Source organism: Gymnoscopelus microlampas (assembly GCF_963454915.1).
Source record: "Gymnoscopelus microlampas genome assembly, chromosome: 9".
Classification (NCBI taxonomy): domain Eukaryota; kingdom Metazoa; phylum Chordata; class Actinopteri; order Myctophiformes; family Myctophidae; genus Gymnoscopelus; species Gymnoscopelus microlampas.
This window is the reverse complement of record NC_139946.1, coordinates 22175543-22201768: the sequence shown is the minus strand read 5'-3', so window position 1 is coordinate 22201768 and position 26226 is coordinate 22175543. Positions and strand designations below refer to the sequence as shown.

General features: G+C 39.4%; 2 protein-coding genes across 5 annotated transcripts in view; one reads left to right on the top strand and one right to left on the bottom strand.

Annotated features, from left to right (window-relative positions):
- Nucleotides 1-91: 91 nt before the first annotated feature.
- On the bottom strand, nt 92-8558 carry LOC311051452 (solute carrier family 2, facilitated glucose transporter member 9-like; the record flags this gene model as incomplete). Its single annotated transcript, XM_084066021.1, has 11 exons — nt 92-843; nt 1676-1803; nt 2164-2239; nt 3142-3252; nt 3892-4091; nt 4869-4955; nt 5249-5347; nt 5654-5778; nt 6299-6459; nt 6918-7019; nt 8475-8558. The coding sequence occupies 11 exons, from the start codon at nt 8556-8558 to the stop codon at nt 649-651; spliced, it is 1368 nt and encodes a 455-aa protein (XP_083922147.1). The 3' UTR covers nt 92-648.
- Nucleotides 7919-26226, top strand: part of mcoln2 (mucolipin TRP cation channel 2) — a 29681-nt gene continuing 11373 nt past the window's right edge. The window contains exons 1-13 of one of the 4 annotated variants that reach the window (XM_084066955.1): nt 7967-7981; nt 13210-13284; nt 13425-13504; nt 16320-16479; nt 16748-16921; nt 18129-18285; nt 18895-18973; nt 19059-19155; nt 19775-19874; nt 20254-20366; nt 22999-23148; nt 24655-24756; nt 25567-25689. In XM_084066955.1, the coding sequence (XP_083923081.1) occupies nt 16327-16479; nt 16748-16921; nt 18129-18285; nt 18895-18973; nt 19059-19155; nt 19775-19874; nt 20254-20366; nt 22999-23148; nt 24655-24756; nt 25567-25689 (1248 nt within the window). In that variant the 5' untranslated portion in view covers nt 7967-7981; nt 13210-13284; nt 13425-13504; nt 16320-16326. Of the gene's footprint in view, nt 7982-13209; nt 13285-13317; nt 13505-14545; nt 14946-16319; nt 16480-16747; nt 16922-18128; nt 18286-18894; nt 18974-19058; nt 19156-19774; nt 19875-20253; nt 20367-22998; nt 23149-24654; nt 24757-25566; nt 25690-26226 lie in introns of those variants that run through there. The other 3 variants (XM_084066956.1, XM_084066954.1, XM_084066953.1) reach the window with 3 other exon arrangements.

The window sequence follows — 26226 nt, the reverse complement described above, 5'->3', positions numbered from 1 at the left end:
TTTCAAAGTATATTTAATGTCTAGCTGAAAACGTACAGATTCATACATAGAAATATACCATGCATAACATGACTGCTACCCTTTTACCAATAGATTACACACATTACAATTCTGAGTTAATTTAACTCTTGAGTGTACAGATGGAACCAAATGGACCTGTGGGTTTCACACTTGGGTTTCACACATGGGTTTCACACTTTGTTGCAAGGTGCTTGCAACAAAGTCTAAAATGCTGTAGTTCTCAACCTTTTTTGGATCAGGGCCCACTTGAAAATCTCCAAAGTGTCCCCAGCCCACCCATCTGACCACTCTAGGCTGCCGTGTTAAGTGGTCAGATGGATCGGCCGTGTGCATTTTAAGAGCCTGTTTATTTTTATGGTCAAGCAATTCATTGTGTTCCGACTTGGATAAATGGAACTAACATAGTATACTTATACATAGTACAGTTAGTTCCTAATTATTGGTATCATCAAGATTTTTTTTCCTGGATTTTCAGAAGAAAAAACAAATGTACATTATTTTTTAAAATATATTAATGTTATATAATCATTATATTTTTGTGTTTTGACAATTATTAGGGGGCCCACTTGCAATTTCCTCATGGCCCACCAGTGGGCTGGGTTGAGAATATCTGGTCTTATTAAACCTTTAGATGTCATGCCTATGGATTGGGATGTAGTCCTTCTGGATCTCTGGGATGGAGACCTTGTTCATGACGGCAAAGCTGCGGCTGACTTCCCTGAAGGTCTTGTTCTTGGTCTCCGGGAGGACAATGAATATGTAGACCGCACACAGCGAGCTCACGCCAACGAACACCAGGAATACGTAGGTCTGCAATACTTCCTATACACATGACATCATGAAATTATGCATTGGTCAGGTAGTTCAGATGGATAGAAACCAAAACTCACATTGAAGTTAAAAAAAAAACAATAACATACAATTTGCTGTCCTATACTGTAATTTCTGATGTTTGCAACTGACAATAGATTATTTTTATCCTTCACATTGAAACTGCACATTTCTATCTTCAAAATGTTAATCCACTTAAAGCCATGGTCATGTTAACAGTCACATTGATTGATGAACATTCATGAGAGAAAGAGAGACCGAGAGAAGGCGTGCAGTGGTGGAAAGTAAAATGTTGAGGTATTTGTACTTTACTTGAGTATTTCCAATACTTTTACTTCTACTCCACTACATCTCGGATCCAAATATTGTACTTTTACTCCACTACATTATTTGAAAACTTAAGTTACTTGTAGATTTTGATTATCACAAAACATCACTTCAGCCCTTAAGCCCTATATACATTTCGACAATCTGAAAATCTACAAGCTCACAATGTGTTGCGATGCAATACATTGTGAGCTTGTAGATCTGCTATTTTCAAAATATTTTTTATACATTTGAAAACATGAAATAGGACATTCTGCCCAATGAGTACTTTTACTTTTGGTACTTTAAGTACATTTTGATACCAATAGTTTTGTACTTTTACTCAAGTACATTTTGAATTCCGGACTCTTACTTGTAACAGAGTACTTCTATATTGCAGTATCGATATTTTTACTTACGTAAAGGGTTAGGGTTAGGGTTAGGGTTCCACCACAGAAGGTGCGTCCTGGACAGGAGTCTCCAGACGTAAAAACGGATGAGACGTGTATATACACACCTGAATGAAAGGAAACACTTGGCCCACAGTGAAGTTGCACATCCACGACACAGTTCCACCAATCATGAAGGCAGCAGGTCGGTAGGATTGTTCAAACAGCTCACCAGTTAAAATGAAAGAAGCCCCAGCTGGAAGAGAAAAGTAAAAATGTGCGACAATAGTGTAGACTGGCTGGATAGAAAAACTGATTGATTGATGTACTTTATTTTGTAAGACATGAGAATAACAGTACATGGAAGTACAAATTCACATTAAGTCATAGAGGCCCATAACATTATAGACAAAAGACTGAAAGAATAAGACACTTGTACATTACCAATCATCTACTACAGACTACTGTTAGCATATGGAATTATATTCCACTGGCCCTGTCCACAACTCATCTGTTCTTATGAACTCTAATAGAATAGTGGGTGATGTAATGTAAGAATATTAATTTAGCATTATATCCATATAAAGACAGCAAGGATGAGGATGATTATCATTACCTGGGCCGAGACAGAAGGAAGCTATAACAGCCAGAATGGAGACAAAACTGAGGTAGGGAATCCATGGCGCTCTGTGCTGTTGGAAACAATGAAAAAATGATTTGATGTAAGTCATAAGGCAAACTTTGGGAGACCCTTATTTCACTGAAATGTATATACTGCATGCAAGGGAAAGTAATACATTTTCTTAAGTCATTTTGAAATAATATGCCATCGAAAAACTTAATTGGGCAATTAGAGAGCAGCCACAGACTTTTCTAATGAAATTTTTAGCAGTTTTTACGTTTTAGTTTTTACTGGGACAGGGAGAGTCATTTTTATGTAGTGCTGTATGGTGTAGCCATAAATGAGCTTACTTGGATATTGAGGAACAATGTTAGAAAAGAGAGGCTTACAGCCATTCCAACATAACCAAAGATGAATAGACGTCTTCTTCCATAGCGTTCAATTGCAATTCCCTGGAGGAAGCAAACGCATTATAAAATATGAATATGGTGTCAAATGCAAATGTTTAAAAACAGAGTCTGTGGTGACCTTGCATTGGAATACACAGACGTTCAAAATCGTTCTCAGGTGGCCTCGCACAAGAATATAGTGTTGATGTCAGGAAACCAATATGCTAAATAATACCGTATTGCTCTGTTCAAGAAAACTGAATCTATTGTCAATGGTCACACTATAAGGCAGTGGTGTAAAGTAACTAAGTACATTTACTCAAGTACTGTACACGCACGCATGCACGCACGCACAGCCTCATTGCTAAAGTTGCAATCGCTTTGTGGCTCAGCCAATCTTAATTTTATGTGAAAAGACCTAGCTGTCAGGTCTGATAGTATTTACTAGAAAATCATTTAGATTAAAAAGTTTGTAATGAACTAAGTACAATTAACATAAGCTTTGAAAAAGAGGGAACATATTGTATTGGTACCTTGCACACACAGAATGTAGCTCAAAGTGTTTTATGAAATCGTTACTCACTGTGAATATGGAAACAAGAACTTCAGTGCCTCCTAAGGTGAGCGTGATGTATGGGATTATATCATCCTTAATACCTGCCTCATCGAAGATCACGTCGGTGTAATAAAACAGCTGTTATAAACCATGAACGACAACAAAAAAACGTGGCATGACATTAGGAGATAGAAAACATATAATGATGTGAAACATGCTGCTGGGTTATGCTGTTGTGATGTCACGTGATTGGTTATATTGTGGTGTTTTTTATGCAGGAAGTGACACATGCCCTCGATAAACATCCATTGTGACATTGCATTCTATCTTCTTGTCTAAACTTATGGTATCATGTCATAAAGTATTATTTGTATGTTACAATATCGTCTCTTCTGAAGAAAAACTTTAGTATCAGATATAGCAGTGGTTCTCAAAGTGGGGTCCCAAGCAAAAGGGGGTCCCAAGCAAAATGTGTTATTTTATCCATTTATACGTTGGCTATTGAATAATAGCAGATCTACAAGCTCACTGCAAGCTTGTACATCTGCTATTGAAAAATAGCAGATCTACAAGCTCACTGCGAGATTGTACATCTGCTATTTTTTAACTTTTCTTTTTTTATCTTGAAAGTATTGGGACATTTTGAATAATTTAGATTTTTTCCCTTCTTTTTACACAAATCTTCTCTTCTGGGCGTCCCTGGCAATTTTCGGAGGGGGGGGGGGTCCTCTGCCAAATACATATCAATTTGGTGGTCCTTGGCACGAAAAAGTTTTAGAACTGACGTACAGCATTGAAACCACAGAGCTGGTAGCAGGCCATGGTGACGACGACAGTGATGATCTGCCAGCGGACCGCTGGGTTCCTGATCAGACCCAGAGCAGAGATGGCCCGCGTGTTGTTCTGGGACCGGCACTCTGCCCACACCTCCTCCATCTCCTGGGACACGTCCTGCTTGCCCAGGAACCTCCTGAATGCTGGCACAGAAAACATCACAATGTCAAACTTTTAGTGATGGCTGCTGATGGTGAGTGTGTGCGTGCGGGCATTGACTTTTTATTGTAAAATCGTGATTCTATAATAAGGTCTTTCTATCCCTATTACGAAATAATAAATAATGAATGATTCAGTTTGAAGTCACTATTTAAACTAAGAAATATTGTTTACTGACAATGCTGTGTTTAGGACCCTGTTTAGGATGTGTACAGACATACTCATTACTATGTAATATACATGCATGTCTTATAGACCTACCTTGTTTACACTTAGCATTACAATGCGTCTTTAGTAATCCAATATCTATCTGTGTCTGATCACATAAACATCTATGTGCAAACACACCGAAGATGCATTAGACGTTGAGCAATCAGATTTTAATTTATGATGTGTACTCGTTAATAATGTATACTACGTTTATACTTGGATTTTTATGTGGTTAGGCACAATCGGATGGCTAACTGATTACTTAAGACACATTTTAATGCTGCGTGTAAACAGTGTATTAGAGAAGTAGATGTGCTATTGCTTATCTTTTTTATCATATTTATATACACGTATATACTATATATATACATATACGTGTGTGTGTGTGTGTGTGTGTGTGTGTGTGTGTGTGTGTGTGTGTGTGTGTATATATATATATATATATATATATATATATATATATATATATATATATATATATATATATATATATATATATATATATATATATATATCATTTTTTTATTATTTTTTCATTATTTTTTACATACCTCTTTCTGCACCAACTTCATCGTTCTTCTCTATCAGCAGGTAGCGTGGGCTCTCTGGCAGATGTGGAAGCACACACAGCTGTAGCACTGAAGGAAGTGCAATAAAAGCAAACAGGTAGTTCCACCTGGATTCCTATTGCATTAGACAAGTATGAAAAAAAACATACAGTAACGCAACTTTTAAATTTGTATTTATTTTGAACTAATTTACTTTGATTCATTGTGCGTTTTTACATGATGTATGCCTCAAAGGTTGACAACAAAGCAAACAATTTGCCAACCTGTGAAAATGTACCAATCTCAAGACTCATGATTCCCTCTCACGACACTGACCTGACCAAATAGCTCAGGGAGCCCCAACATCTGCCCAAGCAGTATACCAGAGTTACACAAGATAGCGTTCAGCTGGCAAATTGCTCCTCTAATGTGGACTGGGGAAATCTCTGCCAGGTACATGGACACGGAATTAAGAGAAATACCTAGAAACAAAATCAGTCATGCTTAGAAATGACAAAGGCATAAATGTATACATAATCTTTTTGGTTGTGATTATTGAAGAAACATCATATAACAGTTTGGGATTCTAAGAAGCTTGTCCTATAATTTGCTAATGAAGCCACCTCTTGGGACAATCGGAACAATTTTACAATAAATATGTTGCTTCTTAGAAATTGGTTGCAAAAATGGTTTGACCTGGTAACTGATGATGATGATTATTATTTTTTAACCTTTATTTATACAGGTTAAATCCCACTGAGATACAAAATCTATTTTAAGGCACTCACCAGCGTTCACTCCAATGATGATACGCCCAAAGATAAGCATCTCAAATGAGTCTGCCTTCTCCCCCAGCGACATCATCAGACAGCCAGTCAGTGCGAAGCTGTTATTCAAGAGCAAGGTGCCTTTCCTAATGGGAAGCGGAAAGTTATTGTCATCTTATTTAACCTACAATTTCTTGTATGTGACAAAACGTTACATTACAAATGCACCTGGGAGCGCAAACCTTACCAGCACCAACATATCTCTCCATTCCCGAAATATGGCAGATTATGTAACTTTTTGGGGGCTTTTCTGCCTTTATTGATAGGAAAGTAGGCTGACAGGAAATCGGGAGAGAGATGGGGGGGTGACACGCAGCAAAGGTCGTCGGTACCGATACCGACGACCTTTGTTGCATGTCACCCCCCCATCGGTTGGCGTAACCGTCTGGGCACCTAGGCTGGTAATCCAGCCTAGGTGCCCTAGGCTGGATTACCGTTATTACCGCCAGACCTTTGCCCTTTTTGACTAATTTTACTGATCAGACAGGACCAAATACGTTTCAAAAAGTGACACGTTGTGAGCTTGTAGATATAGGCTATTTTCACTATTTTTGCATGACACCGTCGCACAATGAAGTATAAAATAGGCTTAAGGGGTTACCATACCTCCCAAAGTACTTGACAAGTACTGTGGCAAGAATTGCTCCACATATACCGCCGATAGAAAATATTGCGACAGTGATGGACCAAATGAAAGTACTTGTTTCTTCTCCAATGGATACTCCATATCTCTCCTCCCATGTCCTGTTACAGAACTCCATAACAAACTAGAGAGAGACAGAGGGGGAGCGAGAGGGGGGTATGAGGGATCCATTCATTATCCATTTTACATGCTCCAGTTTACCAAGTCTCTGCTGTTACCTATATAGGAGCTGAGAGTTTACAATATCTGTCTACAATATTTACCTTTCATCATGCATACATTGCATAGTAGCCTACAATACCTTATAAGCATAGTAACCATTATAGATTATGTGATCTTCAGGCAAATATGAAGCATCAAAGACCATTCAGACTGATTGCTTTTGTGAACACCTCCCCTCTGATGGCCAGATGTCTATATTTTAAAACTTTAAAGTTTAAAAATGTTTGGTTGTACTTTATTATGGGGGTGAGTCTGATGGCTTTATTTGCATGTGCCCCTCAGAATTTATAGAATATTAATCCTTGTGGGGTTTACTTATCGTTCAAAACTGATAGGGGGATTATTTAATGGTTGACTCACAGGAGCAGCACCGTTGACCACAGAGAGATTGTATCCATATAGAAAAGATGAGCCCAGAGCACTGAAGAACGCTGCACTCACTAGACACAGTGTGAGACGTTGCTGTGGGACCAAAACACATGTTAGGTTGCGTATACACTGATTTGACACACACATTACACACACACACACACACTCTCTCTCTCTCTCTCTCTCTCTCTCTCTCTCTCTCTCTCTCTCTCTCTCTCTCTCTCTCTCTCTCTCTCTCTCTCTCTCTCTACTGTAGATGCGAGAGAAGCCAAGGAAATTGGACAGAGATATTAGCATTGGTTCATGTTGAACTGATTTTCTGTATCTGTAGACCATTTTAAATGTTTCAGATGTGACCTTAACAGCGCATTCCATTTGCAGGTGATAGCCTACATGTGACTCTGGCTGATTGAATGATATCTTCCAACTTGTTGCAACCACTTGATATATACTTGCTAAAATGGATAATAATAATAATATTATTTTTGGTTGTTGTAATATTCTATGTTACAGTTAAAATTGAAAACATTTTTTTTACATAGCTAAACACAACATAATGTTTACAACTCAGTGCTGCTTACAGTGCACATATTACGTTCAATCACAGTGATTTCCTGCAGGCCAGCTGGGGTCTTGCTTATGGATTGTGTATATCGTTAGCATTTTCATGAAAAATCTAATCTGAAATCCACAGTTTTTCCACTAACTGGATTTATACACATTTTATTTGAACGTCTCTTTTTTTAATAGCTTCTTTAGTATTAGTTTTGGAATTTTGACAAACCAAATAATTATGCCTAAAGTTTGCCAGAGTTCAGTTATGCTAAACACATAAATGTGAGCTCAACAGCCTTTGCTTTATCACCAGCTCTAAAGCCTGTGGTCTGTTTGCATACCTTTTCAACAGGATGGAATTTATTATCTGAGTTTGAATGATATTGGCGCTGGGAGACCAGTGGTGTACGCTGTGTGCACGCTGGGGCGAAGCACGGTGCCTCTGAAGAAGAGGACCAGTGATGGATCTCCCACTGCAGCAGACTCTCAAGTTCTCCAAGGTGAGGAGAAAGCCTTCTGAGCTGACAATAGAAGACCAAATGCTATTAGGCTACTTTTCAAAGATATCCCCCCAAAACAACAAAACAAATATTCTTTTGCCAAAGCTTTTAGAACTTGGTCAAGCCTTAACTTGGGAGAATAATTATTTTGTAATTAGTCCAGAGGAAGCGTAGATGTTTAACATATCTAACCTATGCTACTAATGCTAATTCCATCGTTATAGACATCAAGTTTATTCACTCTTGGACGCCCTTTTCATGTTTTTTTCTTTTTCAGCCTTTCTGATACTGTGTCCAAATCCATACACAGGATAGCCATAGCCATGTAACTTTCTGACGGAAATGTATAAAATCAGGGAACGATAACTAAATCAGAAGGCATGCACAAGCACTGGAAAATAAATAACAGAAATCTTAGTTACATTTGAACAAATGCAGAGATAGCTATAATTTCAACTCAGTCATGAGATGTGATATGAGATGGTCCATCAACCTTTCCTGGTTCTTCTAGGGAGTCATCTGTTATGTGACTGTCGTCTGTGCTGTCCGTTAGCTGCCTCTCCTCTTGTCCGGACATCCTTAGTTTTCAGTGTGCTGCAATGAGAAAGAGAAACAGCCATTTCTCACACAGAAACCTATATCTGATGTACTAGTGATAATTTAAGATATGACTGTAGGGAAATATTCCTTTTTCCTTTATAACCTTCATTGATGTTGCCATCTATTGAGGTAATTCTATTTTAAGGCAGTAAGCTAAGTGTGCAAAAGTGGGCTATAGGGTTATTTGTTGCTCAAAATATTTTCCATAATTTTAAATAACCATGCCTCTTGGGCATATAACTCCATCTATGGATGTTAAAAATGCTCAATTACGTATGTAATTAAAAAAATTAGGCTACTATTTGGTACATTTAAAATACACAAAATGAATAGTCATAAATTTAGGATAATTCACAATCAAAATCCTACCTTTGTCTTATTCCGTGTTCAAATCTCAATGGGAAAAAGTGGAGAAACCTTTGAGCAGATCTAAGGAAACGGTGGAGTCTTCTACAGCAGAGGTACATTGATGCTCTGGGTCGTGATGCTTCATGGTTCAGAAGCTTATTTCCCATGTTCTGAAGCTCACAAGCGTGATGACACGCAGTAATTCCAAGGCATGCGGTTAAAGATAATGTCAGGGTTTTCAAACATCTTGACCTATATGTTATCATTTATATCTTTTACAGACAATGGGTCTACCTATTACATCTCCTCAGAGATAATTGAAGTATATTATGTACAGTAATTGTAACTCCACTTGAATGTTGTTCGATGGCTTGTGGTGGACATTTTTGTCAAATTTCTATTTTTGCCATGGACATACAAATGAGCAGACAATAATATTACCAGAAACACATAAAGAGCTAGCCCTGAATGACTATAACAGGTCTGTAACTCTGAGAGCGTTCAAATGGAACCAAATTTGGTTCCATTTGTACAATCTCAGAGTTAAGGGGATCCTTGCAAACAAAACATTTGAGAACCACTAGTATTAGTGTCATAGTAATCAAGAAAACCTGGAGACTTGACATTCAGTAATTGGGTATTATGATCAAAATAAGAACTATACAAAAATAAAATAAGAATTTAATTATAATGGTGTGTAAAAAATAAAATCTAAAATTCGACACGGACAAGGCCAAGTCTTTGCCATGGACACATTGGTCAGTGTACGGACATACCGCAGACCTCCGCAGTGATGGACAAGTAATTTATCTCTATGCCAGTACCATGGAAAGTTTATTTGTTTCAATTCTCAAACAGGTTAATCGGCCTAATATTAGGGCATTCTCTTCTTTTTTTCAGAATTGTTTTGACATGTTTTTCTTCATTGTCTCCGCCAGGCCGAAGGTGTGGCAGAGACTATGTTTTGCACCCCGAATCATGAACGCATTGTGCGATATCCGCGAAATCTCACTAGGCCGAGGAAGAAATGCCACCCTTTTCACATAGGCCTGTTATAGCGCCACCAGCAGGTGCATTTTTGCAAAACACATTTTTGGAACAAAATGCCTCTATGAAAGGCCTAGGAAGAAATAACACCCTTTTCACATTGGCCTGATAGTGCCACCAGGAGGACACAATAACCTATCTGAGCTGGCGGAGAACTGTGCTCCGAGGAGCACTTTTTCTAGTTTAGATATGAAAATGTAGAGAGACAGGAAACAGCGCAGGAAAAAGATGGGAGACGTGTTGGGAGTTGGATCCAGTCCTCATGACTCACAGAGAGCATGGTCAGTGAACTGGCTGAGTCAGCAGGACTCTGGAATAACTTATTTTTTATCCATTAAACAGACATGCAAAAGTGTCACTTTTCAGCTACAGTCACCTTTTTGAACCCAAATAGGGCAATTGTGTGACACCTGACCCGAAAGAAAACAACATGTTGTCACCTTTTTCACCTCGGGCTGTTTGCATGCCTGATTAAATGACACTTTTGATATAACATTTCCAGGAAAACTTTTTACTGTTTTCAAAATAGTCCAATTAAAAACGGAAGGCTTCGGAATTTAATCAACAAATCGCACGCGCGCGCACACGCACACACACCTTAGTCTTAGTGGGATTAGTGGTGTAGTGGGAGTAGTGGTGATAACAACTGCCATGAGGGGCCAATGGGGTTTGACTGGTGTATTTTTCATTATTCAGTTGATGCAGTGGAGCCATCTATAGGTGAAGTTAAGAAGGTTTCATGGGCCCTTGTCTGACTCAGGGCAATCTGGGAACCCATCTGTAAAAAAAAAGAAAGAAAATATATTTCCCTTGGAATTCTGAATCTGTTGAGAGATTAGACCCAGGCTGGCTGACAGGTACTGTCAAGGATGCTGCGATTTATTGTTTGCTCCAGTGTTGAGTTGACCCAGTATTCCATGCAAATTTGATTTGACCATGCCGGGGCTATTCAGAGAGCATTTATCATTTATAGGAAAGTCAACTTGTAGCAAGACATTGCTACCGGCCACCTCTGTGGCACAGGGACACAAGTAGATGTTCAAACACATTATTGTAGAGAGTGGGCAAGATGTTACAAGTCAGAGCAGATGGACATGTTGACATGCCAGTGTGGGGATGACGCACCGATGCACAACAGGTCACACCCAGCTCAGAGTCCGGTTAGTTAGTGTGGTTGCCCGAAAGTAGCCTGGTAAACCCCCCCTCCGTAAATCAAATCAAATGCAAATGAGATATCCGGAAGGGGGGGGGGGGTTACCAGCCTAGCCCGAAAGGGCAACTAGTACAATATAGTACTTGGGCAACTTTATTCTTCCGTATAGATAAACTTTATTTTGCCACAATACTCCTCCCACATTTTTTGCGGCACACACTCCAGCCATATGTCAAATCGACCGGCTTCAACGGGAATCGTGTGCTTGTTTTTTGCTAAGAGATACATTTTAGGCCTAGCCCTGAAACATGACTGTCATATCATGACAGACGAGCGTCATGTGATTAACCATATGGCTAGTCGTAGGCCTATAGTTTAATTGTTATTCATTTATTAGTGAATATATTTTCCCCATTGACTTAAAATGGGAAAATGCGAAGACTCCCATTCAAGTATTTGTCTCTCGGAAACTGTAAGGGCTATAGTTACAGCACTTGGAAGGGATGTTTATAGTCCAGTGGCCAACATACAAAACAATAATTACACCAGTCGGCCACCATGGTGGCGATATAACAGCCCACTTTACATTTCGGCCTATAACTCTTGAACACTTTTTGCTTTTCCTCCTATACAGATGTTGTCGAGATCTCACAAAAATGTGTACACATGATCTCTGGACCTATGCTGTGAACATATGTAGGCGGGATTTTGATATTCGATACCGTTCGTCCGTTATAGGCTTCCGAAGTAAAAAAAATGTAACTGTTTATGAAATACAAGTGATCTCAGGAGTAAAATTTACGAAATTTGTGGGAGTAGCCTATTTCTTAAAAGCAAGACGCCATATATCACAAACGCAGGATCCGCTCAGCACCTTGAATCGCACGTCACACAGCCTCCGACGATGTCCCTTCCACCATATTCCTCGGGTCCTGGCGACCGCAACCCACGACTCATGTTGGTGCAACGCAACCACACTTGCAATTTCCACAAATTGCGCCTTTCTAATTTGGATTCACACCAGGTGGGACTGCTTCAATCAGGCATTACCCACAACACAACTAAACAACTAAAATAAGTGATAAAAAAGGTCAACCAAAGAACACGCTGGGGCCCTCATACAAGGTCATTTCGATTATGCATGCTCCTCATGGTATCACAACACCACCAAGGCCTTAAAAACAAGGATTCAAAATCCCAAAACAAACTAGTAAGCTACTTCTTGGCCTCAAACACCAAACCCATCTAACACTTTGCTAGGATTGGATGGCTTAGGGTTGAGGACAGAGTACAGCAACTTACAATGGGCCATGGTCTACAAGATACCCACAACATTGTGATCCCCGTGTATTTGTCAAAATACTTCCAAAACGTAAATGAAGTCCACGATCATACCAGAGGCAGCTCCACGGATCATGTTCAACCCAGATTTGGCTCAACAAAGGGAATTAACTCGTTCTCATGCTATTCAACAAAAATGTGGAATGCCCTACCAAAAGGAGTAAAGGAGTGTAAAACCCTACTCACTTTCAAAACTGCCCTAAAGAAACACCTTCAGGAGTCTGCAATTTGAAAATGGCCCCTGTCAAAGTCTTAACCTATTATTATTATATTACTGTAAGTGCTAAACACTACTCAGTCTGATCTACACCTAGCAAATATTTAATAAAATAATGTAAAATAGTAGAAATATCAGTAACAGCTGTATATCCATTGATATATTCACTAGTATATGCACTGTATAGTCCTAGTGTGTTCATTAATGGTGACATACTATGCATGTATGTTCAAATCAAGCCATTCAGAGACACTGTGCGGAATAGTGTCTAACTATTTTGTTTTATATTTAAGTTTTTGCTCTTGACCTTGACTCTCACCTGTCCATGTGTTTCACTGCTTTGCTGCTATGACACCTGAATTCCCCTCTGGGGATCAACTTATTAGTATTATTAACAGTTTATCCTTGAGCCTTGAGACCTGAGAATGGAAGAGTACTAGTCTATGGAGCAACATGTGAAATGCTAGCATGTTGTGACAACAAAGAAGACAATTCATCAAATAGTATCTATGACAAAAACAGGAACGCCCAGCTCCAACGCTACATTGAGAAACCCCATTAAGGATTATGCTGCCTCAACTTCAACAGTTGCTCCAGGTATGGAAAGAGTTGCATGCTCCAGGCTATTTACAACCATAGACTGTATAGTTTACAACAGGAAACAGAAAACATGTACAAGTAGAGTATAGTATATAGACTAATATCTTAAATAGATTAAAACAATTTTTAAAAGTTAGAAAAGTGGCTGAACTGGAAGGTTGCTGCATGGTTTGAACTCTGAACTAAGGTGATACTCTGGGTGAAGGAAAAGAAATAGGTAAGTCCCTCTACACTCCTGTGCTCCGGAAAAAAATACTTACCATATGTGTCTTATACTTAAACTTAGTGGTCAAGTCAATGGTTCTCAAAGTGGGTTCCAGGGACCCTCAGGGTTACTTGGGGGGGGGGTTCCAAATTGACCCTTACAGGTCTGTAACTCAAAGAGTGTACAAATGGAACCAAATGGATTCTTACGGGACCATTTGGTTACATTTGTACACTCTCAGAGTTATGGGAGTCCTTGAAATTAAAAAGTTTGACAACCACTGGTTTAGGTTATTTATAACATGGGCGACTCATTGCCATTTCTATGAGAAAGCATGTAGGGGTAAACAATTGACCTACATACTGATTACTGATTCATTTATGTGTAATTATTTGCATTTTTTACTACAGTTGATCGAGGTGCATCTGATGTAGGCCTAAACTAGGCTATTCTAGACTATTATGCCGTTTTTTTTTACAAAACATAAGATGAACTTAAATATGTTTTTGTAGGTCAAATCTTAGTTAGATAAATGTAATGGAGTAAATGAAGTTGCATAAAATGGACATAGAGTGTTTGGTCAGCAATAAGGGTCTCCCCATCTCTCCAGCTCTTTAATAAACATAAAATACATTTTCAGGTGGGTTACAAATTCCAGAGAGGTTTATCTTGTACCCTGTATGAGTTTTCTCTCCTGATTGGATGAATTTGGGTACTCAACTGAACATATATGTTTTGTTTACCAAAGAGCTGTAGAGATGGGGAGACCCCCTGGCTGTTACAGAACAAACTATAAGTATCAATGACTTAAGGGCCATTCACACTGAGAACTATAACTGTAACTATAAAAAATATAGTTTTAAAAGTCAAGTGGATGGCAGAGTTCACAGTTCACACCAGCTATAAAGTTAAGTTATCTTTATAGTTATAGTGCTCAGTGTGAATTTACACATAAGTTACACTGTGAGCTTGTAGATCGGCTGTTTTTTGGGGGAAAAGAAGAAAATATATAGTTATTCATAATTATGATAATAATAATAATTATTGTTGTTTCATTTCAGATTTTTTATTTTTAAATAAAAATAGGGACGCCACAGTTGATGTGGATAAAGTAACAGTAGACTACCTGCGTCGGTCATAAACATCTGTTTGACTCCTGCTTCAGAGAACCAACCCACTATCTTTGCACCGCCTGAAAGTAATTTCCTGATTGGCCCATTGAAACGTTGCGTTGTCTCACACACTCTCACACACACACACACACACACACACACAGTCCATGGACCTGAAACACCAGCTGCGGCTGTAACACAATTTACTGTAAACTGTAACTGGTTATTATTAGCCAACAACTCTTCTAATCAACCCAATTGTATGAAACTATAATCTCTGTGACTCTGTATAATACAATGGAATTATTGGTTCGATACCTTGACAGGAGCGACTCAATTGGGTAAGACATTTTACATTATTTTCCCGTGAAGGTTGACTAGTGTGCGCTGATAAATTGACTTTTTAAAATATGTTTTTATATAGATGATAGCCTGTAGGCCTATAATAGTCCATACATCTTTAAAAAACATACCATTTACACAGTCTAAAATTGTGTTATTTTTTTTTAAATGTCATGCTTCTATGCCTGACAGAGTATCTGGCTTTTATCAGTCTAAACTAACTTATAGGCAAAATAACTTTAAAATGCATCCTTCCTTTCTTTTATTTCCTTGTTAAAAAAGTTTTAATTGATAGTATCCTTTCTTTCTTTCGTTGACGTTAAAGTTGTGTAACAAGATGTAGAACGTGTTTATTGAGACATATTTATGCTACAGTGAGAGTTCTGCTACCGTGCTACGACTTGAGCAAATATTGTGAGTTCAACGCACTAACCTTGGACTGTACAGTTACATGAATGCAGTCAGTGTGTGTAAACTCAACACATGGACTTCTTCTTGTCAAAGGCAGTGGTGTAAAGTAACTAAGTACATTTACTCAAGTACTGTATTTAAGTACAATTTTGAGGTATTTTTTACTTTATTTCCAATTTTCAGTACTACTCCACTACATCTCAGAGGCAAATATTGTACATTCGCTACAATTATTTGAAAACTTTAGTTTGTTGTTACTTCACACTAACCACTTCAGACCTTGTATTGTGGATTTTTTGTACTTCCATGTACTGATGTTCTCATCTCTTACTAAATAAAGTAGGCTACATCAATCAATCAGCCCTACAGTATATATTTCGGCCATTTGAAAAGTGTGAGCTTGTAGATTGGCTATTTTCAAAATATTTGCTATACATTTTGAACTTGTGAAATGGGACATTCTGCACAATTGAGTACTTTTACTTTTGGTACTTTAAGTATATTTTGATGCCGATACCTTTGTACTTTTACTCAAGTACATTTTGAATACGGGACTTTTACTTGTAACAGAGTATTGTCATACTATTACTTAAACATGTGAGTACTTCTTCCATCACTGGTAGGCCCACTGCACAGGAAACACATCTGGTGTGGAAATACATTCTAATAAACGGACCATTATGGTTTCACTTCTCTCATGTTGGTACTGAATGTGCTGTGCTGTGATTCATAGAGAACAGCATGTCTGTCAAAAACACACAAAAAGGCTGTACAGCAAATTATATTGAACTGAAGACGTAGATGTGTTTACAGCACCAGTCTGGAACAACTTGGATTGGGAACAAGTTGTTCTTCCTTATTTTTATCTAGGCTCCTGCATTAAGTGTGCGTGCGCGCGTGTGTGCGTGTGTGCGTGTGTGTGTGTGTGTGTGTGTGTGTGTGTGTGTAAACTTTGGTTTTAGCTCTACAATGACTCAAGACATAGGCCTAATGAAGGAAGCTACACTGAGAGATGACCTGAGGTACTACTTCATGAGTCCCTGTGAAAAGTACAGGGCCCGAGGACAAAAACCCTGGAAACTGGGAGTGCAAATTCTGAAAATCATCATGATCACCACACAAGTAAGCAAGACTTAATTATAATCCGTTTTGAAATGTTCCAGCAGCCTATAACAAATTATTTCACTCCAATGGCATCATTAAAACTCATAGGATAAGGACATCATAAGCAACATTAACTTCAACGTTCCACATCTAAAGAATTCATTGATGGCCCGATACAGTATAATTTAAATAACCAAATCATTAACTCTCTATCAAGCTGATCTAAATATCTGTTGTGTGTTTTTCCCCCCTTTTTTTCTCTTTTTCTTTCTTTTTTCAATTGCAGCTCATCCTGTTTGGCCTCAACAACCAGCTGGTGGTGTCATACAAGGAAGAGAACACCATGGCCCTCAAGAACCTCTTTCTGAAGGACTACAGTGGAGTGGATGAGGATGACTACAGCGTGTCTGTCTACAGCCAACAACGTGTCTACGACAGTCTCTTTCATGTCATGGACCAGGCAAGTGTCCATCATGAGACGTACCCCCCACCATCGCCACATACACCTCAAGGTTCTCAACCTTTTCATGCCGTGACCCCCCAAAATAATCATATTTGAACTGGGGACCCCCCCCACCCTGGGGACCCCCCCACCCTGATGAGCACTTGGAATGTAGGAGTTGAGTTAAATAGGTCTTAAAAGTCCCTAAATTGCCATTTCACTATCATCTAGGCACCCCCCCCCCCCCCCCAAAATAATGTGGAGACGAGAACCACTGACATACATTACACACACACCACCACCATCATCACCACCGCCACACACCCACACCTTTTCTTCCTCTTTCATGATGGGAAACTAAACTACTACTACCCTTTCATCCAAACGGGAATCGCCTTCTTCCGGATTTTCTTTCTTTCTTTTTGTTTCCGCTATTTCCATCCTGGCTTGTCAGTTTCTGTTATCATTATGTTTCATAATGACCCCAGTCTAATCAGTTCATTCTCCTCACCTGATAGCTACCTTTCCCCCCAGTATTTTGAGCTTTGAATTTGTTGTGCTTGCAGTCATTGCATAACTGTATTGTAGGTAGATACACAGCAAAATCCAGCCTGTTATTTTAAAGCTTCTGTACAATCCATCCATTAGTTTTATATCCATTGCCACGATGGATAATTGCAACAATGTCCAAACTACAATAATCCGGTGTGCCGTCTGCTTCAAATAACTTTATTGACAATGTAAACCAGTCAGTGTCCTACCCCACACCAGGGTCTACATTTCTCAATGGAAGAGTAGGGAGACCACCTCCAACCACTGCAATTATATTGTATAAACATATTCTACCATTCAGATTGGTTAAAATAACATGTATTCATTAAGATAAATCCCGGATTTTAGCGTTAACTGAAGAGACACACAGTAAGGAAAGCTATGCCCAAAATATTGATACTTATGCGTGTGCGTGCGTGCGTGAAGAAGACTGTGTGTTGAAACGTTAATCTATAATAAAGCCTTGACTGGGAGCTTTTGCAAAGTCACAGTGTGCAGACTTCTATTTTTTTATCTAGCCTTAAATCCACTGTTGGTCCTGCACCTGCCGTGCAGCGGATGTGCCAGTTTTATTTTGTCTCTTGTGTGTGTGACATGATAATAGATTTTCCCATCATTATGACAAGTCATCCGTGAATGGTGTGTTTTTACCTGTGTCTTCCATTGCTTACAGTACAGCCAGCTGGGCCGTCTGACTGTTGGCCCTATCAGCTATGCTGAGGATGAGGAGGGGAGCCTTCTTCCTCTTGTCATCTGTAAGCAATTCTACAAGAGAGGCAGCGTAGAGCCCTCTGAAGAGACCTATGACATTGACGCCCAGCTGGAGAAGGGTGAGGGAAACATCAGTATTTCTGTTTACGGTTAATTATGTACACTATTCATAGTTGCATTACATTGCTGGACTTTTTGTTTATATTATGCATTATATTAATGTGTTTATTGTTATTTAATTAATTACTTAGATTTATTTAAAAAAAAACTTTCTTTGTGCTGGTATTGACATACAATGCAAAAAAACACATACTGTATATATAATTAGAATATAATGTATGTACGTACATGATGCTTTATATTCAAGATCTGAAACACTTATGCAGACTGACTGAATTCAATCTATGACATGCCAACATGTAACACTTACAAGAGTCAAAACAATAGCATCTAGCAGGCTAATAATTGAACCACTTGAAACCTAGCATCCATATTCTGGGGCTATCATTCGGTGAAAACGGCCGATCTACAGGCTATCTGCTATTCTTTCCTTGGGAATACAGTCAACTAAGAACTGGGTTTAAGTGGAGAAACTGCTTTGATGTACAACTATAAAATCACAAGGTCTCAAAGCAGTTGAAACCACATTTGAGGCTTAAAATTTACATTTTCTAGCAATTAATGAAAAAAGAAAATCATAATCTGACCATTTGATTTCTTCCTCACAGCTTGTATGTCATTCAATCCAAAGACTGTAAACCAATGGAGAACCCAGAATTCATCGTTTTTTGATCTGGACTTTTACAGGTACAGTACATAATCCCATCAGTGCACGGTAAAATCCTTTTACGTTACGTCATTATTCACTGACATATACTTCCTCATTATTCAGGCTTGTGGATGTCCAAATAACATTTCAACTGAAAGGAATTAACTTACAGACAGTGCGTTCACGAGAGTTACCGGACTGCTACTCCTTCTACGTCACGGTACGGTTAAAACTTTTAATGTCACGCATTGTGTGATCTACAAAATAGTAGGAACATCTGCTTATTCCATGACATAGACTAACCAAGAGACATTCTGGTTAAAGTTATGATCCTTTATTGAGACTTTGACACTTAAGACACCTTGATTTGTGCAAATAAATCAAAAATAAATACTAGGTACATACAGTATGCAGTAAAACCATGTAAACAGTGTTAATTTAACTCAGCAAAATAGTGTGCGTAAAATTAATTATACAAATGGCTCCATTTACACTAGGAGTTAAATGAATATTGAGGATTTTACTTGTGGTCTTGATATTTTGTACACTACTGTAAATGTACATTATATTGATTGTTACGGCATACGTTACGGTGGGTTTTCATAAGAATTTGGGAGCCAGAAAAAATCAGAATTTTATTGTCACTTCACAGGTTTAAAGGTGGAAAAGGTGCTTTTTGTGCAAGCTCCATCGTTTTTTGTTATTTCCATAAGGGAAAGGGCAGAGGGGGAGAGAGATCATTAAAAACAAACAAATTATCTACATATTTACACATGGTAGAAGTCACATTATTTCCTTTGTGCAGTCAACTTAATATACTTTTCCCTTTATATCTATAGATAACATTTGACAATCGGTGTCACAGTGGAATGGTGAAAATCTTCCTTGACATAGACTCCATAAGCAGTGCATGCAGAGACTGGAAGATATCAGGGACAGGTAAGTGATACTGATCACAGAAGACCTGTGTTACATAAATAATAGTAATAAGAAGTATATATAATTATATAAATATGTATGTGTGTGAGTGTGTGTAACTGATATTTCATAATTTTCTTTGTGAATATTGCTAGTACTCGTGTTGTCTTGAATGTCTTCTGCTCCAAGCAGATGAGAAATAATTTGCAAACACTATTGACCCATAACTGTGTGGTTCTTGCAGTCCAAACAATATGACAGTGAGTTGAAACAGAGCTGAGACACTGCACACTGTTATTGAGGCGTTGTCTCGCCAGCATATGGTTATCAGTAAAGGGGGAGAGTTAAGTTATATAAGAGATAAAAAAAGGGAAAAAACTCTCGCCCAACTCTGTTGCAGCCCAGAAGAACACACACTACCTCCTGGTGTTTGATGGCTTCATCATTCTGGTGTGCCTTACGTCAGCCATCCTCTGCACACGCTCCATTGTCCTGGCTGTCAGATTACTCCAGGTGGGTGCTCTTTACCTGTCTCTTATGTAATAACCATCATTCATACAAACGTGCCATATTATTTCTCCTGGTACTTTCTAAAGCCCAACCGATTCATCGGAAGGCTGATATTTGCCTATAGTAAGCGTTCCCAAACTTATCAGGCCGTGACCCCCCAAAAATAATCCTATTTGAACTGGGGACCCCCACCCTGACAAGCACTTGAAATTGTAGGAGTTGAGACATTAAATTTAGGTTAGACTCGGTTCCACAGATAAATATTGTGAAAATAATTGAACTACAAGCTCATTGCGAGGCGTTGTGAGCTTGTAGATCGACTATTTTTAATGTTTTATTAAAAAGGTCTTAAAAGTCCTTTTCACTTCACTTTAGAAATGTGCAGATACCTTATACACTTATACTGTATGTTGGTATGTTTACTGTTAACAGTGAGAAAACAATGTTGCACATTAAGCTAATCATCTGGGGACCCCCCCTAAAAAAACATTTGAAGACCCCCCTGGGGGTCCCGACACCCAGTTTGGGAACCATTGGTCTATTGAACATACAGTATATCTGTATCGTCATGTATTTTGAACATGCTTAATGTCACTTTGAACAAATGTCAAGTTTACATAGTTTGCCAATGCAGCAGAGCACTGGGCAAATATCTACACATTATCTCTGCTGTACTCCACAGTTCTAACACAACCTCTACCTGGTTCTGTAACACTCCTCTTCATATTTAGGTCTGGCCTCTTGAGACTATTGTTTGCAGGGCTACTAGTCTGTGCATCAAAAGTTCATTGTTCAACTGTATCTTGCCTCCAGTGCATATTTGTATTTAGGGCTGACACAAATAGTTTTCGTTCGATGGGACGGGATTTTAACATGATTTTTTTATTTTGTATTTTATTTTGAGCACCAGCTTTTGGCCCGCGTGCCTTACCTTGCGCCTCAAGTTAGAGCATGTGAGCGGAGCGGGATGATTTTTAACATAGCGGGGAGTATATTAAAAGGTAGGAGCGGAACTCGGAGCGAGGACCGCTTGCCACTCCAAGCCACTCCGGTCGGGCGGCGCACCACATGTTTGAGCATGCCCGGTCGGTCGCACGGACACAAAGAAATCCTGCAACAGAAGTGCAGAGCGCACGTCCCTGATCAAGATTTCATTCACATTTCTCATGAACACAGCTTCTGAGCGTTTCTTTAGCCCCATGGTCACGGAACTAAATATTGGACCCGATCGTCAAAAGAGACACAATATCCCCAGGATTTTCATATTAAAATAGCTTTTTTCAGAGAGACAAATCAGGAGAAAATCAACAAAAACAACATGGACCTTTCTCTGTCCCAGCGACACACTCTCGTGGGATCTTGCAGATGCTACTGGTAAACATAGGACGTTTGTGATATTTGGCGTCAGACGCCGGCGCCCACTTAGGAGACCATTAGGATTTGTGTACCATTTCGCCTCTAGAGGCTCCAATTAGGATTAGCATATTGATGGCATCAGGGATCTCCATATACAGGCATGAAAGGGACACAGACAGATGGACAGTGGACACACACAGGGTGCGTTCGGAAATATAGCACTGAGCGCACTGGCCAATACAAACTAATAGGCGAGTGCGCTCCGGTGTGCAATTTCCAAACGCACCCACAGTCAGACAAGATACAAAGTTTTGTGGATGTTTGGTTCTAGACAACCGCTGATCCGACCAATTTTCCACTTGGCACAGCACTCCCTCTGGTCCTCTGCGATACAGACGCCAAGTTGGAAGTCAGTTGGTGGGATGTGCGGGGGGACACTGACTCGTCTCACACACACACAGGGATTTTGTACCCGTTATCGTACTTGAAGGCCAGTCAGTGACGCCAAGCATTCAGAATGCATGTTCCTTCGGCTATGCAATACATACTCGTTGTCAGCGTTCTTAGACGTCCTAGTACTATGACGTCATATTGATGACATCATAAAAGGGACACAGTCAGACAGACACAAACCCTGGTCACACTTGCTTGAAATGACAGCAATTTATTTACTGGTACATTTGATATCACATACCTAAAGTGAGAACGCAGAGTGTCACTATACCGGTACAATCATGACAGTGGGTCATTAAGGTGTTTACATAAGAGATTTTAGTTCTATGAACAAACAGTTGTTCTATCAACAAGATGCTTCATAAAAGCAATGCTGGCGTGAGTGAACTGCTTTATACTTGATGTGGCTCTGCTCTGGTTCTGATTCTAAAAGTTACCTACTGTACCACATAAATAAGGCTACTGTATAAGTATTGTCATTCCCACAGTTGGCCTGGGTTTTGAATCTGACCTGAGGCTCTTCATGCATGTCATCCCTGTCTTTCTCCCACCCATCCAATCAGAGTTACAGTAACCAGAGGTAGCTTGAGTTCACACTATTACAGTATATCATATTGCGTGTTATCAGCTACAGATATACCTCAGATTTATCAAGCGGTTACTACACATTCCTACATGTACTTAGCAGTGTGCCAAGTAGATAATGGTTAATGGTCTATTATATAACATTTACTCTTCCAATAATCTGCATAACTGGCTTAATGTTTTATTTTTCCAGCGATTGAATTGTATCACTGTCATCAATAAATGTATGAATTAATTGCAGAGATTCTCCAGATTCCTCAATGAGAACTACAATCGCAAAGTGTGTGAAGATGACCAGAAGGAGTTCTTAAATTGCTGGTACCTGCTGATCATTCTCAGTGACCTCTTGGCCATAGTGGGATCCATCTTGAAAATGGAAATACAAGCAAAGGTAATGTCTGTATCAATCACTCTATTGACCGTATTTTATGTCATACTCAGGCAATGGGAAACCCCACCCTGCCATCAATTCCTCCTTAGTTGCAGTACTGCACTGCCTAGATAAAATAGTTTATAGCCCACTGGAAGGCAAACAATGTTGTGGTCTGTTTCATTCTGCTTCATCCATAGACTTTCAATACGCTGATTTTTTTTTTTTAAAGAATAAGCATTTTGGCCCACATGTGTTCCACACGCTGTCAAAAATAGTAACAAACTGCTTGGCTCTCTCCTTTTTCATTATTAGCTTCTGTCAATACATGCAATTGGGTAATAAGAATGATACAGTTATAAAACAGCCCGTCAGCAGCTGGTGGACTTTGGAGCGAGAGGCCTGAATGGAGACATTGTGTAAAAAAAAAAAAAAGGAAGCTGTTTACTTTAACCTGAGTGTGACTTCTCTGACCGTGCTTTATAACCCTTGTGTTAAGCATTTACTGTAAATTTGACCAAAACGAAAATGAACTCTCTTCATATATGCACTCTCCCCTGGCATTTGAACTCTATGAAGGAAGCCGTTGTCAGTCTGTATGCTCAAGGTGGTGATTAGAGGTGCAACTGTTGAATATCCTCTTGGCAATTATTATTATTATTCCCCATTGAGACATTCCTTGTAGATTATATTACCCATTGTTTGTTTGTTGGATGAGCTGAGATTATCAGTCGCAGAACAGCACTAAATCTACTTAAATATTCTTACACAAAATGTTGAAACAAAGGGTATTTTTGCTTTAATCAAGGACTGACCCTAAGTAAGACAACACTCAGAATGAAGCACAACTTGAGTTCTCTGTATGAAATCTCCTATCTTTGAATGTTACTAATTTCCCAGAAGAGTTTGCACTTTTTTTCTTTTTTTCGTAATTGTTGAATGAACTTGGTTATGAAGGAACTTGTGTCTTTTATGTTTTCTTTTGTTTGGCTAGTTTCATTATGGTTTTAATCCGAGATACTGACGCTAAAAGTAAATATCCATGTGTTGGGCATCAGAGCATGTGAGCGGAGCGGAGCGGGTGGAAATGCCGCTCGGCGCGCCAGGGGGCTGGTTTCACGCTCGCTATTCGCTCACGTCGACTCCCCCCGCGCTCCGCTCCCCTTCGCTCCTCGCTCACGTTGATTTGCGCAAATCTCGCTCCATGCTCCGCTCAAACCGGGTCGCTCAACAGTAAAAAAAAAAAGAAAGAAAAAGAAAGTAGAAATTCTAATGAAATCTCGGTGCCTGTGCACTGCTGGATGTCTGTGTCTCTGAGTCCGTGCGACCGGGCATGCTCAAACATTCGGTGCGCGGCCCCCGCGAGGGCGGCTTGGAGCGGGAGGCGGTCCTCGCTCTGAGTAGCGCTCCAACCTTTTTATAAACCAGCTCCGCGCTCACGTCAAAATCGCGTCGCTCCGCTCCGCTCACATGCTCTGTTGGGCATAAAGACTATTCTATTCTATTCCTCTCTGTCCTCTCATACAGAGTCTAACCAGCTATGACGTGTGTAGCATCTTCCTGGGAACCTCTACACTGATGGTGTGGGTTGGAGTCATCAGGTACCTGGGTTATTTCGAAAAGTACAACGTAAGTCCATCTACCTTTTCTGTTGACATAAGGAAATGGGGAAAGTTCATTACAGTAATCAGTATTTTCTTTACTCAGACAGACAGAGGAATGATTTGCAAGGAGATGATTGGAGGGTAGGGTTAGGGTCCATTTCCTTTTTTCCTATTGTACATACGTACCATAACATACACACATACCCACGTATTTATTTTTATTTTTCTCCTTCCTTTCCCCCCTTGGAACTTGTACAAAAACAAATTTCACCCACTTCTTTACACCTATAAACCTGTGATGTGATAATTAAGTTGATTCTGATTCTGAAATTGACACTTACAGGTGTTCAATTAACACAATTTTACTGGGTTGGAGGCTTGTATTTTTGTTATGCACCTTTGGATTACCTAAGCCTATTGTAGCCACTGTAACACTAGACCATGGACCCCCAATTGATAATAAAAAAAAAAAACTCTGATTTACACTGTAAAATTGTCAAAAGCCTCCAAAACAAATAGGTTTACATTTGTTTTTCATTTTGTACACTCTTGCGTGTTAAAGACTCTTAAGTGTCCATTTGGTATGTGGTCTATCTATGAATAATTTAGCTATGGACCCACTAGAACCCCCTCAAGGAGCTCTGGGGGTCCTGGCTTGCATAGACCACATGTTGAGAACCACTGGTCTACACCCTCCCCAGGACAACAGTCGTGGTTAGCAACAGGGACCATGTACTGTAGTGTAGGGCATCTTTCAAGTGGAATTGGAACTGTCTTAACTTCAATGAAACTTCAGGGTCCTTTCATCCTTGTAACACTCCCTGTGCCTCTCTAGGTCCTGCTCCTGACCATGAAAGCAGCCTTTCCTAAGGTGCTGCGCTTCTGCTGCTGTGCTGGTATGATCTACTTGGGTTACACCTTCTGTGGCTGGATCGTCCTGGGACCGTACCATGAGAAGGTAACTTACTAGTACTGTTCATTCTAATCTCACAACGTGTCGATAGAATTGACAGACAACTCTTCCAGAATCTATGAATGCTACATGTCTGTAACTATGCCTCCTGAAAGCCGCGAATGGAAGCTTGTAATTTCCGTTCATGAAAATATATTTAAAAATATTTTAGAAATATCCATTTCTGCCAAGCAGCAAACTAGATAGGCTTCGACTAATTTGATGTAGGCCTACAGTAAGATGTATTTAAATGACTGCAAATGCAAAACGGAAGTGGATGGGGGGCAGACATCTGCTTTACAATATGTGCGTTTTCGGTGCATTTTCAGCGCTTCCGTAGCACAGACTGTTATGCGGAAGGATTTGAAAATTGTGTGAGCCAACAGCCTTGTCTCAAGAAGAGACTGTACACGCAATGATTAAGAAAACCTTGAACCTTGAGTCAGATCATAGCTATAAAAGTATAGATAGGTCGTAAGAGTCCAACATCCGTGCTCACAATCAACAACTTAGTTGGAGGACCTGATGACACTTATTGCTATG